The 22,299-nt window shown below is 33.4% G+C and overlaps 1 protein-coding gene across 1 annotated transcript in view; it reads right to left on the bottom strand.

The window, feature by feature from the left end:
- CNTNAP2 (contactin associated protein 2) overlaps window positions 1–22,299 on the bottom strand; it is a 2,126,697-nt gene that overhangs the window by 880,488 nt on the left and 1,223,910 nt on the right. The window contains exon 13 of the mRNA XM_051962375.1: window positions 21,550–21,750. Coding sequence (XP_051818335.1) covers window positions 21,550–21,750 — 201 coding nt within the window. The remainder of the gene's footprint in view (window positions 1–21,549; window positions 21,751–22,299) is intronic.

Below are 22,299 nucleotides of genomic sequence, written 5' to 3' on the forward strand. Positions count from 1 at the left end.
TAACTCTGGAGAGGGAAGTTTTAATTGAACAATGAGGGCAAAAACTGTACTGTAAAGAGTTTAGTAGAGAAGGAAAGAAGAGGTACATGATTCTGGGCAAATCATGTAAAGTGTCTGCAAGTGGAGAAGAAAATGGCAAACTACTTCAGTAACTTTTCTAAAAAAAATCTCCTAGTAAGAAATCCATATGGTCATGAAGAGTTGGACATGAATGAAATAACCAAACAAGAAAAGAAAGGAAAGGAGGTGGACAAAGCAAGCATAGAAAAACACTCAAACAGTTTGATCAGGGAAAAGAAGAAAAATATGAGATAATAGCGAACATGGTCAGCATTATCAAGTGAAGGATTTTTAAGGAAGGAGATTGGGGACATGATGGTGTTTATAGGCAGCAATTAAGCAGTCAGTAGACATGCAGAAAATTATGATAAGTGAGAGTGTGGGAATAAAAGAGGAAGTAATCTGCTAGAGAAAATAGGATAAAATTGGATTATAGGTACAGGTGATTTGCTTCCTCATGGAGAAGAGCCACCTCATCATATAACTCAGGGGTGAAGGAAGAGATAGAGGACATATATATGAGTGAAGTGAAATGTGGAGCAAGGGAGAAGAGAGAGCTCAGTATGAATGGCCTGGATTTTTTTTTTTTTTTTTTTTTTGATGAAGAGGTAAGGTTCCCAGCTGAGAAGACAGGGAGATCAGTATCAAGGGCAATTTGAGAAAGGAGGAAGAGATTTGTCATAAAAGTTGTGATATATGAGTGAGTGAATCAATTGGGGAGGTACAAAAGGATTACTTTACTTCAGAGAGGGACCAGTTGAGATTGTTTAAGTTTGTAGTGGACCCAATCAAAACACTTTCATGATTTTCTGTAGCTCCATTTAATAGCATGTTGAAAGGCAGGTATGGGAATAATTCAAGGTTGGGACTTGGCAAGGTGTTATTACTAACAAGATAAGGATACAAAGAACCCGAGGATGAAGTCTAAGATAGGTTTTACCTGGTTTACCTAGGGCTTGAAATAAAGAAAGAAGAGTATAGTAACCATATGGGTGATGGGTGATGGTAAAGGATGGTAAAAGAACAAATCTAAGAGGTTAAAGTTAGTGAACAATGATGGTAGTGGGAGAATTTGGAAGTGCCAAGGAATATTCTGATTATTTCACCAGAAAGAGTAAGTGCTGGAAATCATGAGCATGTCATCAGAAAGGATCTGAATGTTAGTGAAGGCAAAGAGTTGGAGCAAATGAGAAAGGAAAAGAAAAGATGCATGAGTTCATTTGTTTTGACAGTGAAAGCTGCCACACTAGTGAAAAAAAGTACTTTTAAATAGTTCAGAACATTGCTTACGCTTTAGTTTCACTTTAAATAATAACTTTCTACTTATATATCTTATGGGTATATTTCTTCAAAACTGTTCTTTGAGCAATAAAACAAATAAAATAGGTGGAAAGTTATACATTCATGTTATTGGTAGAGTTTGGAAATATATTGTCTTTTTTGTTTCTTTATGGTTGGGGATATTCTAATCTGCTAGTTTTTTCATATTGGGTTCAAATAAATATGATTTTTCTGTCAGGAAATACAAATAAAATGGAAAATACATGAAAGATATTACTTGTTTTTACTTTTATTTCATTATAACACTTTGTCCTTAAGCTTGCAAAATCATTCTCTGTTTATCTTCCTAATCTTAATCTTGAAATTCTTCTAATTCTAACTTTTAAAGATGTTCCTTTTACATAAAATTGTATCCCTTGTCACACGCTCCTTCTTGGGCTCCTTTTACTCAAGGTCAGGGGTTTGTTTCTAGTGCATCTAAAGCCAGTGAAAGAACAATTTATTAAAGGAAAGAAAAACTATAGTGCCTTACCTTAAGTTCTAGTCAATTATGAAATCAAAGAAACTGCTGGAAGTGTATGCTCGAAATGATAAAGTAAGAAAAAGCTAATTATATAAGTAGCAATAATATTATTAGTCCTTTACAAAATAATAACTGCCATGATAGGGAACTTTTTATACACAATTTTCCTTGAATCTCCCAATAATCATTTTGTATAAGTTCTAAAGACTTATGTGTACTTTATAGATTGGAAAACCAAGGTCCATAAGTTAGTTTATAGTCACACAGTTACTAAACTCCTGCACTGAAACCCTGATCATCCCTGATTCCAAAGTTAACTCTCTTTCCTGTTTCTGGATGTATAGAAACATCTTTGTCAACTTTTTCACTATCATTATACAAAAGATGGTGAGCGATGTTTAAAACATCCAATGCATGAGACTTGACAGAAATTTAGGATTCTTGTCATAGATTACCACTAACTTTGAAAATTTGGGTTAATTAGGAACAAAGCAGATAAGCATGTATTATGGTATATCATGTACTAGACACTGATAAGTCATCTACAAATATTATCTCATTTAGTAATAATAATAGACATTTACATAGAGTTACTATATTGCTAGATACTGTGCTAACCCCTTATAATGATTATCTCTTTTGATCCTCACAACAACCCTAGGAGGTAGGTGCTATTATTATCCCCATTTTCATGATGAGGAGACTGAGGCAGACAAATGTTAAGTGAGTTGCCCAGAGTCACACAGCTAGCAAGTATCTGAGGCTGGATTTGAGCTCATCTCCCAGAGTCAAAGCCCAGCACTTTGTGCACAATGGTGTCACCTAACTGCCCATGTAACTTCCTTAGCTTTAGGGTAATTAAGAGTAGCTTCCTTAGGCCTATTTGCTCCTCTATAAACTAAATAAAGGACAATGGCTAAAGCCATTGACCTGAAATCACATAAGGTGAACTAGAATTCTTCCTCTGACATTTACTGGCTTGACAAGTCCTTTAACTTCTCACAGACAATTTTATCCTTGCTAAATTCAATCAATTGATCAAGAAATATTTCTAAAAATCTGCTAAGTGCTAGTTGTACTTAGTGTGGGGAATACAAAAAAAAGCAAAAGCAGTCTCTTCCCTCAAAGAACTCAAAATCTAACAGTGATTATGATAATTAAAAAGGAGTATATGTTATAGTAGAACACATTTATAATATGTAATGTTATAAAATCTATCTATCTATCTATTTATCTAATGGGACTAATGATAATACCTATCTTAAGAGATTATTGAAATAATCAAATTAGATTAAGCACCCATATATATGTATGTAGAGTGTTATATAAATCTTAAAATGGCATGTAAATGTTACTTATTATCTTCATCATCACGATCTGTAATATGAAGAAGATGGACTAGATAGATGATCTTTAATGCCCTGTGATCCCATGACTGTCTCTTGAAAAATGATATCCAAAAGTGACTATGGTTTTATGTCAAATTAAAAGGAATAATTCATTTACCATACAAATTGAGTAATGTCAGATGTCTAAATTTGTTATTCCTTCACTATTAGAAAAGCAAAGCCAAATTATAGATGTAAATATGTATAATATACATAATTATTTACTTATATCTATCTTTTTATCCCTACCTGTCTATATAAAGATACATTCATTCAATTAGTATTCATTAAATGCTCACTATATGCTAGACACTGATGATACAAACATAAATCTAAAAACAGCCCTCATGTATCTAGGTGAGTTCAGAATGAAGTATTCACTATCACTCAGCTAGGTATGAGAAGTACTGCCTGTGTCTAGAATAAGTAAAGATAGATATATGTCATTAGTACCTTTGCTCTTCTTCTATTGCCATATTTGCAATAACCACATAAGCCCATATTTGCTCTTTTGAAATCTTACTCATTCTTCAAAACCCACCTCAAATGTCATATTTTCCATGAAGCCTTTCGTAATATCTCTCTTAGCTCCACAACAGAAATTATATATATATATATATATATATATATATATATATATATATATATATGTTTTACCTCCTTGGAATTCAAATAAAACTTTGTATTTTTCTTATGGACTTAGCTTACTCTGGTTTGTATTTGGTTATGTGCATATGTATTATCTTCTTTGATAGCTTCTAAGTTCTCTGAAAAAGGAGCAAATGCTCTCAGAAGTATTTTTCATCATAGTTAGCACATAACAGAATGCTGTTTAAAAAACAATAGCTAAATTTATTGAATTGAATAACATATAAAGTCACTAATTGGAGATAATGGATTATCCTATAATGTAACATTTTTATTTTTGCAGGGGATATCCACTTTTGAACCCACAAAAGAAAAGTCTAATGCAAAAATTGTAGCTATGGTAATAGGCCTAGAGAGAGAACTTTTTGGAAAAGGAAGACCTTTGAGAATTCAAAAAAGCATACACAAGTCATATATTTAAACCACTTTGATACAGGGTATAGAACTGGCCTTATTTATCTTGATGGTCAAGCCAGTTGTCTCAGACTTTCCCTAAAAATAGTTCTGTTTGGAGGAAATAATATGATCCGTGGGAATATCTAATTTTTAGTATTAATAAGATGGATTATAATGGGGGTCCAATAATTTTGGATATTCAGGGTTGTGGTCTTTAGTCTGTTCCAACTAACAAAAAATACTTTGTTATAGTGTTATAGAGCTGCCCATCTAGGATACTACTATTATGTATTATATACATAGAAAGACCAAAATGAAGAGGAGTAGAAGATAAATAATAAGGATATGAGTATAAATACTTTGAAAACCTCCTTTTCTGTTATATCCAGAACACTGGGCTCTTTCTGAAACAAGTCATTTCATATATGTTTGAATGAAACCCAGATATCGGCTAATGAAATAGTTTTAAATGATTTAAAATATTTTAAAAATGTAATCATGTTATGTGAACAAGAGGAACTTGAGTTTTTTGACTTAAAAATACAATGTTCACAATAAAATTATTTTTATTATGATTAAATTACTTAACTATTCATCTATTTTTACATATGCAGTTTTAGTGGCAAATGGTAGTGAGTTATTTTCTCAATTGTGCATAGTTCTGTTTCAATTCTACTAGCAATACTTTTGGTGTTAGAGAAACTAAAATGAAATAATAATCCCTACAATCATGAGTTTCATATCTAATTTGGAGTACAAAGATTCACAATAAATAAACATAAACTATATAAAATATATGTGATTTCAAGTTTCAATAAATACTAACACCTGGAGGATTAGGTAAAGACTTCATTGTCAGGTGGCCTTAGAATTGGGTTTCTGAGGAAGAAAATGACTTGCAGAAGTAGGTGGGAGAAAAGAATGCATTCCAGACTTGGGGTTCAGAAATTGAATATTGAATTTAATGCATTTCTATAGGTTTATAATGATTAGTCATATGTGAAGTTATTAAAGGGGATAACAAAGAAGACATCAAAACAGTAATAAACACAAAATGTTTCATTCCCCCTGAAAATCTTTATACATCCCCAAAATCATCCAAAAAATTAAATTTTATGAATTTGAAGAAAGAATACAAGTGGTAGAAAATGTCAAGAATTTAAAGGAAAATGAAGAACATTTTCCAAGATATAGCAAATTTTCTCATTATCTACCTCATAGGGAGACAAGTTTTAGATGATTTTTCAGCTTTACAACTCGATGAAACTAATTTAAAGACATTTATATGGTCCTTGACTACTTCAGTGTACTCATCTATTCACTGATTTGTCTAAGTGGTCTTATAGTTAATTATGCATTGAACTGGGAGTTGAACCCATCTTTCTTAACCTTCCAGCAAATACTCTTGTTCATTTTATAACTTTTTCAAGTATTTTTTTCTGGGATGCTATACATTCTACAAGCAAAAGGATGGTAATAATACTGCCAAAACTTTCAGAATATAAAAAAGACACATATGAACTCTTTGAGTTCAAGCAGAAATAAAAAGAGAAGTAGCACTTCAGCTACATGACATTGACAATCAGCATGACTGCCTGAGAGAGAAGTCTGAATTTGCCTCAACCTCCCTAGTTTCAAAGTTATAATTTCCTGTGATAACACTGTCAGGCACCAAGCATCTCAGTTCAGCCTTTCAGGGGCTTAAGAAAACCAACTTTATTTATTTTTTAAATTCAATGAAATGATTAATACACAATGCTTTATGAATCATGTTGGGGAAGAAAAAATTAGAATAAAAGGGAAAAACCATGGGAGAGAAAAAAATAGAAAAAAGAAGTGAACATAGCATATGTTGACATATTCAATCTCCATAGTTCTTTTTCTAGATGCAGATGGCATTTTCTACACAAAAGTTTACTGGGATTGCCTTGGAAGGAAAGTCATCTTTAGCTTTCTCATTACTCTCTACTTATTCTAAAAACAATAGCTCTTCTCCCCACTCTCCTAATCCTTCTCCCAATATCTCTCCCCTTACAACAAAACAACAACAGCAAACTATCTACCTACCTACCTACAATGTGTATCTATCTATCTGTCTATCTATCTATCTGTCTATCTATCTATCTATCTATCTATCTATCTAGAAATCACTCCTCATTATCTCAGACATGAATTAAAATGGCTCACGGACAGGATAAACAGTGACTAAAGGACTAGAAATATGAGGAAGGAAGCATCTTCAATTTTGAAGTGAGATCATGGAGTAAGCCTCTACTCTAAAATATTGTAAGGTTTTCTGCATATAGGATTATACCTGCCAATTCCTGAAAAATAACTCTCATCATTAACAGACTCAAACACTGAAGCAAAGGTTTCTGCTACATATCAGTATTGGAGTGAAAATGATAGACAGTAAATATTCAAGATTCTCTATAAAATTGGAATCTGGTGAGCCTGTGATTTGAAGCTACAGATTTTATTGGAAGATTGAATGTTCTCATGGCAATAGAAAGGATGGTATACCAGAAATAATTTCACTATATAGATATATGTCATTCTCTATCACACCTGTATACATTTACCAAGAGTGTTATTTTCAGAAAGGACAAATATAAATTATGTCAGAGGATATTCTATATCTTTTTAAAAAGGCATTCCATTTCTGTCTCTCATATGTCTGATCTTTGAAATATTTTTCTAGTTTTTGAAACAATCGAATACCCAACACCAAATAATGTCCCAACAAAGGAAGAATAATTGTCAAATTCATGACTAGTGTTTTTAGTTTTATATTTCAATCTGAAAGCCAATCACTTAAAGAAATGTCTTTTGTCTTGATTTTGGTTACTTGTAAATGAGAATGTATTTTAGCTTAGGAAGGATATTTCAATCACATAGAGTATGTATTTTACAACAGAAAACTAGGCTCATTCACTACTTTCATGTGTAAGCAGATCTAATCAAAGCAGATGACCTTAATTAAACAAAGTGATATATTGAAAATAAATATATAGAGTAAAGTGAAATAGATACATGAATTTGCTATGGGCATTCACACTTTTCTATCTTACCTGATATTTGATTTTGTTTATAATTTACACTAGGTCCCCATCACAATAAACAGTAGATAGTTTATCCTTACTTTTTAAAAACTCTTTGTTGGCAAATGCAGGCCAAGATCTTATAATACTAAGATGGTAGTTGTAGAAGCAGGAGAAAAGATAGCAGGATCACAAATTTGGAACTACTCTCATCCTCACCTTTTTATATGTCAGGAAACTGGCATCCAGGAAATGTATGATTTATGCAAGGTCACACACGTAGTAAGCTGCAGAGCCAAGATGCCAACTAAGACCTCTGGTTCCAAACCCAACAATTTTCCACTTTACCATGATGATCATTCAAATTGGTTCAAATATCATCTTATTCAATCTTCAGCCACTGGGGATGCCAGCAATAGTAGCCATATTCTTTAGTCCCAATTTTCTTTCTTTCCTTCTGTGGTGGCTCTTATTCCTCCTGCCATTCTCTAATTATGAGACCCAAATTCTCTCTCTTCTGTCCAATTTCTCCCAGAACTTATGCGTATTCATGGATCACATTAGCAATAAGGAGAACTCTCTTATTGCCAATCCTAATTTTAGCATTATATGTTAAAGGACATAACCACTTAATTGTCCACAACATTTCAAATACAGCATATCTAAAATCATATTCATATTCTTCTCTCCTAAGCTGACATTCTACTCTAACTTTCTAGTTTCTGTCAGTGGTACCGCTACATACTTTGATACTATTTTTGATTTATTTAAAAAGCCTTTAAATTGTGGAATGACTAAACAAATTGGGGTATATATTGTGAGAGAATTCTACCATACTATAAGAAATGAACTCAATGATCTTAGAAAAACATTGATATACTTGTATGAACTAATAAAAAGTGAAATGAGCAGAATCAAGAGAATGTTTTGTATAATAACAATATTGTTGTAAGAACAACTTTGAATGACTAAGTCATTTTGACTACTATAAATACACAAATTAATTACAAAGGATATATGAAGGAAGAGAAAGAACTGATAGAAGTATGTAGAATGGTTTTACATATGTACATATGTATGTATAATAGATACGTTTGTAAGTAGCTACTATTAGACACAAACATATGTGTCTAATAGTAGCCATCACTAGGGTGGAGAAGAAGCAAAAAAAGGAGCAAAAAAAAAAAAAGAAAATTACATGATAACTATATTATATATTTGAATGGAAGAGCAAGTTATATATAATAGATTTGAAATTTTGTGTACAATCATCTTTTTAAGGAAATGCTTGTTTATTTGTTTGTTTATTTATTCTGCTGAGGCGATTGGGGTGGGTACTTGCATAAGGTCACACAGCCAGAAAGTGTTAAGTGTCTGAGGTTAGATTTGAACTCAGATCCTCCTGACTTCAGGGCTGTTGCTCTAGCCACTATAGACCAACTAGCTGGCCCTTATTTATTTCTTAAGTTCAAAATAAAATTAATAAAATCTTAAAATCCCACTAAAATAGGATAATAAAAGATCTACTTAACATGGTTATTGGAAAGGTCAGACAGAATTCTATCTGCAGAACTCTTCGCAAACCTTAAATTTTTAAATATCATTGTTATTATCAATATATACGCTAGAATTTTTTTCTTTTATTTTTAAAGGAATTTTGCATCCACCTGCCCTGCCTGGAACAAAGAGCCCCTAATCAGATGCATCCATCATTTTTAAACTCACAAGCATGCTGCTCACTTAAGCCACATCCCACAATTTCCTCTCCCTTCTGATTGGAAGCCTGAATCAGGGTAACGTACCAAACTTGTCTCCTAATACCTTTCTTTACATAGGGCAGAAAAGGCACCCAGTTCTCCTCACTTTGAATTTGCTTTCCTGCCTCAGAACAAGGTACCCATAGTAGGTTCCCCCTAGCCTGTCCACACCCTCTTTCTACTCCCCCCCACACACATATATACCACAAAGCGTGTTGGATTCTTGTGTTTTTCTGTGTGTTGTCTTTCCTTTTAGAATGTAAACTTCTTGAGGGAAAGGACTAGTTTTCTTTTAATTGTCTCCTCAGTGCTTAAAACAGTGCATGCAGTAGGGGTTTAACTGGATTACTTCTTATTGGAAGATGGAAAGAAAAGACAAAACTCTTAGCTGATTTCAACAGAAGCTGTGTTAAAAATAATCGAAAGAAAAAAAAAATCTACCTTGATGAGAGAAGGGGAGAAGAACCTTGAATAAAGAATATCACAAAAGCATTCCAAAAACAACAGGCTCAATTTTACTCCAACTGCTGTGTTCCTCCTAGTAATCAAATGACATTGAATTCCATTTTTATATACACCTCCTAGCACACTCACCACTTCAAAGAAAGCACTTCAGGCAGAATGGAAGGATGTGGAGGACTGACAGCACAGAAGAGAGAGAGAGAGAGTGGTCTTTTATTCATTTAGAGCGCACTGAGGAAGTGAGATAAAAGGCCCTCTAAAGCACATTAATTCCATTTTTACAATGAATGACCTAATGGTGCAATCTTTAAGACACATGAAAATAACTAATGTAGCATTCTATTTATTTTACCCACTAAGTAGAGTTCTGTACTCTCTATTTAAAATGCTGTAGAAGTGAAATGTGGTAAATATTACCAAGTTCCCAGAAATGCAAAGCAAACACCTTATTCTATGGATAAATAAGAAACGTTTCCTGAGAGTACAAGCTTTGACAGCTCTACCCACAAGTCTTGGAGCTATGTAAGCCCATAGAATAATAGGTATACTTTCTATGGTGATGGCTAACATTTACAGAATGCTTTAAGGTTTGCAGAATACTGGTTATCTCCTTTGATCCCCATTACCTTTTGAGTTAGGTTCTATCATTACCCCCATTAGACAGATGAGACTAAGTGATTAATTTGTCCTGTATCATATAGCTGTGAAGTATCTGAGACAAAATTTGATGAATTCTTTCCAACTCCAAATATTGCATTCACTAAACTCCTTAGGGAAAAGTTTGCTTTACAGTCATGTCCTAGATAGTTTAAAGTTTAAAGTCCTAAATATTTTAAACCTTTGAGGTTAGGCATCTTCCTCACAAGTTCCATGTTAAAATGTACACATTACTTGTGGTAAATAATACATTAGCATACATTAAGGTATTGGTTTATTACAAAATCACTGAATTTCTCAATTGCAAAAGTAACCCCCTAAAAGACTTTATTATTTTAAGATACATTTGGCAATTCTACAGAAAAAAATGTTTTTGGGGACTGCGTGAGCAATCCTTTTCTTTCTGAATAAATCTTGGGCTAATCAATACCACATGTGGTTTTAGAGGTAAGTGCATTTCTGGAAGTAATCTCTTTGCAGTAAAATATAAAGCTCATATTTCTAAAAATCACTAGCACTTTTTAAAGACAGTGATATTTATCTTAAGGCCAAGAGCATGTTTAACTAAGAAAATTATATCTCTTTGTGGAAATCATTTCCATGGCACATAAATTATTCTTCCTTTTTTCTTGCAACTTGTCAAAGAGTAAGGTCCTATTCTAAGTGAAAAGTGACTCCTAGCAAAAATGGGATATAGTATATTTATAATGTTAGGGGACATAATTTGGCTATAATTGGTTGTAATACAGTCTAAGTCTCCAGGCACAAATCACTTTGCTTTGACTAAACTTTGATACTGAAGATTTTAATGACTGTGTCTGGTAGAGGGTCTATGGTGTCCCCCCTCTCCCCCAACTGGAAATGGAGATATCTGGGATCTGTTCTGTTTTACTTCTATCACCCCTTTTTTGAAGGAATTTAGGAATTTATAATATTTCTAGGCCTCAGTTTCTCAATCTATTCAGTAAGAGTTTTGAGATAAATGACATCCAAGGTTCTGTCAAATTTCAGGTCTCAAGTAAGAATAAAGAACAATAAACTTGAAATGGCTTTCAAAAAATGAAAAACCAACTCCACAAAGTTCAAGTTGTCCTTGGTGATGAGCTTGGAAGAATAAACAGTGAGAGAAGAAATAAATCCTTTAAAGAGCGAGAAGATAGAAAGCTGAAAACTAGAATTCCATGAAACATGACATATTTCAAATAGTTTGATTAGAAATATGAGGCAATTCTGTAACACAGTGGTGGAATTGGAAGCTGCTCACCAAAGTAATTAGATTTAAAGAGACCAAAATTAAAATATAAATCTGAAGTTGCCTCCAGAGTTCATAGGAGAATGAACCTAGAATAGAGCCTGAACCAATTTAGTATCTTAAAATAGAAATCTCATTGATACAAGTTGAAAAAAAAAAACAGGTTAAAAAAAGAATGCTTCAGAAATTCTTGGAAAATGACTAACAAATTAAGTTCTGCCTTCCCAGCTCTTAGTGGAGCAATCCAAAGGCAACTTCAGATTTGTATTCTGATCAGGCATTCTCTAGACCTGATTAGTTCAAGATGAACTTTGCAATTGCATGGGAATCTATGTATGGCATAGCATTGCATTACTGAATAAAAATCTTTGTTGCACTAATCTGCACTTCCTAACAAGAGAGGTTTTAGGTTCCCAAACCCCAATATTTGAGGGCTGTGTTTAATATTAAATTTTAGGTGACTTTATAAGACTTTGACTTTGTCTGAAGGTTTAGAAATGTAACTTTTGGTTTCATGCTTTCAAATATTGCTGGATAATAGGCTAAATCCCCAATTTTTTATGATTCATTCTGAAGGATTTCTTAGATTGACTATGAAGGTTCTAAATGTGTAAGTATGGGTTAACTAGCATATTATTATATCATTAAAAAAAAACTCTTGGTCTGTTCATGGTAGAGGATGTTAATGACAAGAGAGAGGAAGTTAAGATAAAAAAATAAGAAAATCTAGGTGGACTCTAAGGTGACACAAAATGTTGTGGGAAAAACAGGGCTCTGAAGATGACTCATGATTCATCAGCTCACTTTCGTGTCTGGATTAGAAATCTGAAATAATTTTGATGGTCATTGGCAAAATCCTTACTATCAGAGGATAAGATCTTCCTATGCATAGTCTAGCATGGACATCTATTAGTAACTAGTAATTAATTATTACAATATTATTCATATTTAATATCATTTATTTTATCATAAATAAATCATTACAACCATTTCAATGTAACCTAGTAAGAATTAAACTGCCCATGATCATATTATATTTTTATTTTATTTTACTATAAAATGATATTTTGAAAATATCAAGAGATTTAGTGGAAGCTTGATTCCTTTCATTAGGAGATGAGAGAGGAGTACTTCTTATCAATTAAATGTTAATATTGTCACACTTTCAACAATTCCCAGCTGATGCCTATCTACCAAACTTTTTCTTTTTACATAGTTAATGTCATATATTTATGAATCATAAAACATCATTTCTAAATAATACAAAATGCAAATGATACCAAGGGAGTTAATGGCCAAAGCAAGCCACAACATATTATTGCTTTCACTATACACAATAAACACTCTACAAGACATCACTAGGCACATATATATGATAAGAAAAAGAGAAAATCCAGTTACAGAACAAGAACAAGAGATAAAGCAGCATTGGTAAATTGGAGAGAGCTCAGAGAAGAGCAGTAAAACTAGTGAATGGCCTCAAGCTGATGACATATAGGGAGCAGTTGAAGGAATCTGACATGTTTAGTCTAGAGAAAAGTAGACTTAAGAGAATTGGGAAATGATATGATGGTTGTCTTTAAATATTTGGAGAGCTGTCAAATAGAAGAAGCATATTACTCTTCTCTATTGAGCTTCAGAATAACAAGATGGTTGCAAAGGATTAAAGTTGCAAAAAGACAAATTTAGGCTTAATATAAGGAAAATATTTTCTAACAACTAAGCAGTCCCAAAATTGAAGGGATTCCTTCATGAATGGGGCTTATTCTTTTTTGGAAGTCTTTAAAGAGAGGCTAGATTATTATCAGCTATGGTAAAATAGGAGCTCCTTTCATATCTGAGTTCAACAAGATGGTAGATGATGTCCCTTCCAACTTTTAGATTCTGTGACAAGAGGTAGATACTCAAATATTGGACCTAGAGTAGTAAGAGACACAAATTTTCAGTGCATTGTATCAGTTCTTTATTATGAATTCATGGCATAATATGATAATTTGCACAGGGTGAGAAGACATACATAGAAGGTACAGTCTATACCAATCCAGGGAGCATTTATATTAATAAATAGATTCATCCAAGTATTACTACACTAAGAGACCCAGGAGATTATAATTTAGCACAGATTAACAGTTACTGGATAAAAAGAAAGACTTCTTTCTATGAGTTATAAGAGAGGGACTAATCATAAGGGTAAGGATTAGAAACTTATAGGGGTTTCTACTGGGTTTGTGTCCTAAATAGATCATAAAGAAAGGAAAGGGACCCACATGTGCAAAAATGTTTGTTGCACCTCTTTTTGTAGTAGCAAGAAACTGGAAACTTAGTAGATGCCCATCAATTGGAGGATGGATGAATAAATTATGGTATATGAATATTATGGAATATTATTGTTCTGTAAGAAACAAACAGCAGGATGATTTCAGAGAGGCCTGGAGAGACTTACATGAACTGATGCTAAGTGAAGTGACTAGAACCAGGAGATTTTTGTACATGGCAACAAGATTATACAATGATCAATCCTGATGGATACGGCTCTCTTCAACAATGAGATGATTCAGATCAGTTCCAATGATCTTGTGATGAAGAGAGCCATTTATACCTAGAGAGAGGACAGTGGGAACTAAATGTGGACCCCAACATAGTATTTTCACTCTTTTTACTGTTGTTTACTTCTATTTTGTTTTCTTTTTCATTTTTTAAATTTATGATCTGATTTTTCTTGTGTAGCATGATATTTGTGGAAATATGTATAGAGGAATTACACATGTTTAACATAGATTGGATCACTTGCTGATTGGGGGAGGAAGTAGAGGAAAGCAGGGAAAAAATTAGAACAAAAGGTTTTGTAGAGATGAATGTCAAAAATTAACCATGTATATATTTTGAAAATAAAAGGCTATAATTAAAAAATAAATTTGAAAAAAATTAAAAATAAACTTAAAGGGATCGCAAAAGTCACATAGGTCAATTTCATCATCTTATTGATGATAAAATTGAGGTCAGTTGAACTAAACAACTTGCCATGGTTAACCAGACAGTAAGCAACAAAGGAAGAATTTGAACTGAGGTCACTTGTGGCTCCAGAGACATAATACTCTCCCTAGTACCAATGGAGAGAATCTTGTTCCTCTTGGTGGATGAACTCTCTTTGGATTCTCTTAGGTTCCTGTGGCAGGGATTGTAGGGACAAGGTAGGAATTATTGCTAATAGCTCCAATAAATAAACCACGGGAATTCTATCTCGAGAATCTGTATATAAGCAGGGCATTCAAGGTAAGAAAATAATTAGAACTATCCAGCCTCTAATTACCAGCGGGGCTTTTGTCCTTGAGTATCCAATGGCTTTGTAGAACATCTCACAGACCTCCTCACAGAAGAAATTAACAGGGATCAAATGCCCTAATTCTCCTATCTCTTCCAGTTCAACAGATAAACTCAGTGATTATTACACTTTTGGTCCAGTTCAGTCACACAGTTTAATCTTGTTTTCTTCGAATATTATTCTTTCACTGCAATGTCTTAGTGGTGGTCTCAGTGCTGCTTCTTGAAAAAAAATAATGAATCTTTCCTGTGACAATAAATACTCTTAGAGAGAACTGATAATGATGCATGGCACACAGACTTGTAAATATGCTCTTTCAATGATAACATAAATGCCAGGCAATATTTGCGAGGAATGGGTGATAACCTTTTTCACTAGCAGGACCTTAGTAGTTACAAAGCCCTACTAATTCTTTCTTTCCTTTTGATTGCTTCTAAATCACAGTTCTCCATTCTTGACCTATATTGAATTTCACACAACTTTACTATAAAGGCAAAAAGTGTTTGTGCATAAAATTGGGCATAATTTCCCTTCAACACAGGATTTAAATTTTAAGCTAAACTTAATAGGAAAAAAAATGCCTTTTCCCAGCAAAATTCATCTCTACTGGCCTTTAAGCAATCAAAAAATTACTCATTGGAGTTACATTGTATTGAAAAATCAAAAAGAACAATGCGAACTTGGAGACTAAAAGCATACTCATATTGTCAAAGCAGTGAGCAATTAATATCAATTTTCTATTCCCATAATTAAATAAAAATAAAAAAATGGATCCTTCATATCTAAAGAAGAGTAGAACTCCTAAACATAAATTGTTATGTATATTATAAAAAAGGATACACGATCAAAAAGTATCTAAAATATACATTAAAACAAATATACTTCAATTGTGCCATTTGGAGGGAAAAAACATAAATTGATATATTCTGACAAGATAATAATAACATATTATTATTGTTATTTTATGTAACTCTTTTATATTTCCAAAATACTTTTTTTTAATAATACTAAGTTCAAGTATCTTTATTTCCATTTCTGAAAAAAAGAAAAGAAAAGAAAAACACACATATATACCCCCCCAAGACTCTGAAATAGGAAGTGACCTGCCTATAATTTGTACAGTTCCTTCTTCTCTGCTTCATTTTATAGCTTCTCTTCTCCCTCCATTCTCTTCAGCTTCCTCTTCTACTCCTACACCTAATTCTTCTTCCTCCTCTTCTTGATCTACACCACCAATCACAACAATTACCACCATGACCACCACCACAACTACTATAAGTAGCTATCATCTATATAGATACAAATTTAAGCTTTGTAAAGCACTCCTACATATGTTATCTCACTGGATCCTCACAATATCCCTGTATTTTGACTATTCTTCCCATTTTACAGTCATGAAAAGTGAAGTTAAAAGAGCTGAACTTATTTTTCTCAAGGTCACAGAGCTTTAAGGCATCTGATTTGGGATTTGAACTGCACTCTTATTAATTCCAGGTCTACTTACTATTACCTTCTATGCCATCTATTAGCCTCCAACATGTCAGAGGAGATATTTCTCTAAGTGGAGTTTTCTTGTTTCCCAAATTCATTATTCAACCCACTATGCCAATTTACCTTTCAGGATTATTGTTAAATGATTAGATCCCTCATAAAGACCTTTATCAGTTTTAGTATTCGGATAATTTTCTGATTTTCCAAATAATCAGAGAGAAATGATCAATAAACAATGTTTGATCAGTCTGTCTACTCTCAAGTTTGTATACTGTGAATTTTGCAAATTCAGATAATTTCAAATTTGGAATCCCAATTAACTTCTTATTTTCTTTTTTGCTGAGGCAATTGGGGTTAAGTGACTTGCCCGGAGTCACACAACTAGGAAGTGTTAAGTGTCCGAGGCCAGATTTGAACTCCGGTCTTCCTGACTTTCGGGCTGGTGCTCTATCCACTGTACCACCTAGCTGCCCCTCCCCCCCCCAATTAACTTCTTCTAAAGTGAGTTGACAGGGAAATTGAGGAAGCATAGTAGATAGAGAACTGGGCTTAGAGTCAGTAATAATCCAGTTCAAATCCAGCCTTAGATACTTTCAAGCTATATGAGTTTGAACAAGTCACTTAACTTTTTTTTTTTTTTTTTTTTTGCCACTGGAAAAGGAAATGCATTGCAGTTGATCTTTCCAAAAAAAAAAAAAAAAAAAAAAAAAAAAAAAAAAAAAAAAAAAAAAAAAACAACAACAACAAAAAAAAACATGGATAGCAGTCCATGGAGTTATAAAGAGTAAGACACATCTAAATGAGTGATCAACAACATCAAAAACAAATTGGGCTGACATTTAAGGTTTTTTTGTTTGTTTGTTTGTTTTGTTGTTGTTGTTGTTGTTGTTTTATGAGTGGCCATCAAAAGATTTCTCTGTCTGGAAAGGTATAGTTACTTATTCTTAGATAGTTGCACCCACAACTAATTTCATTCGCTAATCATAGCACATAAAACATCACTGCAAACAAACAGTTTCTGTTTGTCCTTTTGTTTAAAATTTTGCAAATCTTTTATAATTAAACCAGGAAAGTTCTATATGAAGACCTTTGTAAAGTATTCAATAGAGTAACAAGAAGTATCTAACATATTCAGGAGACAGTATAATGAGATGGATTCAGAAAACCTTAGCTGAAAGGCCAAATACATTTTGTGTCCTTCAACAAATAGTTCACTCTCAATTTTCTAATTTGCAAAATTAGTGTTGACAGACAATTAATGAAATATGGTTCTAAATTGTTAAATCTTCCCAGTATAGACTCCATACTATACTTGTGAAGGAAAAACAATAACCATGGAAATGTTTCACAATAGAATAGCAAATCATATATCACAACACTGAAAAAAGTTGAAGAACAGCAACAATGAGTACTTTTATGTTTAATTAATTGAAAATTATAATGGAATGTTCATCAAAACTGAAGTGAGATGTACAAATACTAACTAAAAGTCTTATTATATTATTAGGAACTATATGGCACCAAATGACCCTCAAAATAAAGAATAACATTTTAAATGCTATTGCATTTACTTGCTATTACAAGCTCATTTGATATTCATTTTTATTTCAATGATTATAATGAATTCATTTTATATTCAAAGACATGTCACATGTACTTCTGCTGAAGTTGCAGTATAATTCCATTTTAGTTAAGTGCAAGTAAATGGATATTTTAAAATTAGTGTTACCAAGAAGGAAAGGAAAAGAAAAAAATATATATATAACATCCATTAGCTCTTTTAAAAAGAAAATTAGATATTTTTATTAAACTATATTCTTCCTTATTTTGACACACACATGATACTACAGTATATGAAAACTTTCTGGGACAACCAATACTTTTCCTTTCAAAAATTACCCAGGGGTCAAGACAATCTAAAAGAAAAAGAAGCAAAAACAGTGTGATCTCAAGAATGAGAATGAGAGGCATAGAATAAGTTTGCATAGAATATAATGTATAAGTTCAGATTCAACCTTTATTTAGGCAGATAAACAATCACCTATGGTTTGTAATTTTATGGTTTCAGAGAGAACTGGAACCTGAACACTTGCCCTCAAACATACCTGCCATTTGACATAAAACATGGCAGCAACGAGAGTTTCATCCCTTTAGTTTAATGTTCTAGTTTTTCTTATACAACGTCCCTGGCAGATAAAATCTCATAGTTTGTTCTATGTCATTTTACATGCTAGCATGGTCAGCGAGAAGAGTTTGAAAGAGAAAATGGAATAAAGAGAAAGAAATGGAGACAATAGGGTATCAAGAGAAAAGTGCTCCCTAGAACCCAGGATATTGAGGCTCTGGTTCTAGCCACGCCAACATCTACATATGGCTGACCACACAACAAGCAAGCTATATTGTTAATATTTCTCTCTCCTACTCCTCTCTCTCTCTCTCTCTCTCTCTCTCTCTCTCTTCTCTCTCTCTCTCTGTATATATATATATATACACACACACACACACATATATATGTGTGTGCATACACATAAACATACACACACATTCACATAATATATATACATATAATCCAAATTGGATTATAAATCCCAGGTCCAGCTGAATTTCTATTATCAGGAAATAGCAAGTGTTTTTTGGATCTATTTATCAAAATATACTTCTCCATTTTGTATCAACACAATTTTAAAGAAATGGCATACTATTTTTGTGTATATCTCCCGAACAAATAGACTATGAGTGACTCCTTGATGGTTGATCTCAATTGCATTCATACCTTGTATAAAGTACACACTGAGAACTAAGATATATTTTCCTTGAAACTCTTAAGCTTGACAGCCTTTTATACTAATTCAGATAAGTGAACAGATCAACAAGACTGTGATATCACAGGATTAGAGATTTAGAGACAAAAAAGACTTTGGAGGTCACAGAATTGAATATCTTTGTTTTACACACTAAAAAATCAGAGATGAAGAGTTTAAATGACTTGCCCAGAGTCATATAGTTAGTAAATGTCTATGGTGCAAGTCCATATATTCCTGATCCCAAGTTTAGTCTTTCCCCTACTACTTCATTCTACCCTATCTTGATGAATCACTTTAAACCAGTGTGTGGTGTGGTAACTGGCTTTTTCCTCTATTGCTATTCTGAAACTCCTATGCACTTAACCCAGATCTCTTGCATGTAGTCAGCATGGTTAAATGTTTCCTGAATTAAAATCCTTTCATTAGTTGAGTTCAGTTTTTATCCCACTAGAAGGAAAGCCTTAAATGTGCTGAGTAGAAGATGAAATGATTGAGGAAACAGATTGAAGCTACTGAACATATCGATTTATGAAGCAATTCTTGCCAATTATCTAACAAATTGGGACTAAATCTACTCAGTTTTGACTTTAGACCCCAAACCTAGGAGGAAACAGATTTTTGTGAATTAAATTCTATTAATCAAATAAGGTCAACTAATTAAAAGAAAATAATTAACCAGGATGCAAAATTAGATAATCTGCTTTCTAGTTTGAAGAAAGTTAGGAGAAGAAAATTCCCTGAAATCAGAAAAATAGGTTTGCTACTCCCCTTCAATTATCTGTATTCAATCAAAGTAAGATAGAAACAATAATTGACTGACCATTATGAGGCCAGTTTTCAGATTAAGGTTGCTTAAGATGTCTAATTGTAAAAAAGACTTCTTGCATCTATCTTCTAATCTGACTTGGTTTCTGGTTAGCATAATGTAGTTCTTTAATTATGGGTCTCTAGGCAACAGATAGAGATGGTCCAGCTTCCCAGACATGCAGGACTAGCTTTTAATAATATAGTACTCTCCCCTCCATACACACACACACACACACACACACACACACACATACACACACACACAATTCCCACAACTGAATAAAATTTTCTCACAAGATAGAAATTGGACTAGACCCATAATCAAATAGGAAGGGAACTGAGTTAGCTCCAGAAGTGAGTTACAAGATGGAGTCAGTGTGGTTCTCTCAAATTCCACAGTTAACCACTTGTTCTTCTAATCCCTTTATGAGCACTCTATATGTAAAGTTCATTTGGATCCAACATCTCATGAAAAACAGCCATCAACAATGGCCACCACCAAAGAAGAAGCAGCAAAAACATATATGCACAGTACTTTTTTCTCTCTCTAATCTTATTTCCAAATAGATCAAACCTATTTTATCACATCATTTTAACTACAGTTTTATTTGATGTCTCCCAGAAGAAAGCCATCGCTTGTTCCCAAGCAAGTACCCATAGACATTTACCCAAAATATACATCTGTGCACTGGCCAAAATTATAATTAGTGTAGATGAATGGGGCTTTGTACTAGCTTACGAACATCTGAAGGAAAGGCAGAATAACTTTTCTGGTCTGTAAATTCCATGTTTCATAGTTTTCCAATATGTTTGCCACTATGCCATGAGTATCCTTACTCCTTTGTCTGACTTCAGTCCACCATTGCCAAGAGTTTTATTTCTACTATACCATCTAGTAACTGCATTCCCCTCACCACTGTGTCTAATGCTGGTTGCTTCCTTCTGCTACTGACTTCCAGCAAGTGAGGAATCATCAATCACAGGTATAGACATACAGGTACAACAGGTTCCCCTGTTGGAGGTACTATTCTATTTCTAAGCAGAATTGTACCTAACCAAAACAGACTGTTCTCTGAACTCAAACTCCTGTTGGACTTGTGGATCCATTCATAGGGGACTTGCAAAGTAAAATAAGGGGAGGACTTCTGATATCTTAGACTGTCTCTTCTCCAAAATAAATCTTCCCTTGGCACTAGAATTCCTAGTGGGATACATGATAACAAACATATCACTAATCAGAGAAAGTATGGATAATGATAAATTTCTAGAGGCTCAAAACATTAGTAGACTCAGAATTAACATGATTTTTCTTTTATTTTAAAGGAAGCAAAAGTTGCAGCTTCAACTAACTTATCTATAAGTTTATAATAAGCCCAATACATCTTTTGCCAAAAACCCTTCTCCTAGGCCTCAGAAAAGAATACAAACAAAAGAAAATAAGTCTATGAATAATGCAAGCCCATCAAATCAAGAATCATGTAGTGTTCATCTAATTCCCTGGAAAAACAAGAGATTTTGTTTCATTCATTTACTACTGTCTGCACATTTAAACCCAGCCTTTGGAAGGATGAACTGGGTACCTGCACCTGTTGCATTGTTTAGGTAATTCCAGACACCAGCTGAGAGAGTAATTAAAAGTGACATTCCATTCTCAGCCTACCTGGGGTGTTCAACAGCCTTGACATCTTGCAAGAATAGGAGACGAACTGCTCACAATACTCTGCACTGCTGGTGATGGCCGTGATTTGATCCATGGAGGCACTGTAATTGAGCTGTACCACTGAGTATTTTTCTGGGCCATAGCCGACCACAGGAGTTTGCTTCTGCAAGTCATGATTTACAGTTGACCACACTTTATCTTCTGTGGGGGCAGAGAATGACAAAGACAATGGGTTGTTAGAATTCATATAATTCTTCAAATGTCAGGGAAAAAAAAAAGATTAGCTAGTTGGAACAGTTGTGTTAGCTGAGGTTAGCAAGAATCAAATATAACTAAACCTTTCTCCTTTTCAGTTGAATTTTTACAAAGTGGGAAGTGGAAATGACTATCCAGAAATGTGCATATTGTAAGCATTAGGCAGTTGCAAATAATTCAGGCAGAAAGGGGTTTGGTCCCCACATTATCAGGATATGATATTACCTGTTCCGTATTATCTACTTGTTTTCGTTCAATAAATTCATTGAACAAATGCAATTCATTCAACAAATATTTATCAACAAATATTATCAAATGTATATATACACACATTCATAATATATATGTCAGGCGTTAAGGAGCTGTCATTTTGTAGACAAATAAAAAATACTGGGTTTAGGCATAAAGGACCTGGCCTTGAGTCCCAGCTTTATCATTTTGCTCTCTATGTGACTGTAAGCAAGTTGTTTAGCTGTTATTTGTACCTTGGTTTTC

The sequence above is a fragment of the Antechinus flavipes genome, chromosome 5 (assembly GCF_016432865.1).
Source record: "Antechinus flavipes isolate AdamAnt ecotype Samford, QLD, Australia chromosome 5, AdamAnt_v2, whole genome shotgun sequence".
In the NCBI taxonomy this organism is placed as follows: domain Eukaryota; kingdom Metazoa; phylum Chordata; class Mammalia; order Dasyuromorphia; family Dasyuridae; genus Antechinus; species Antechinus flavipes.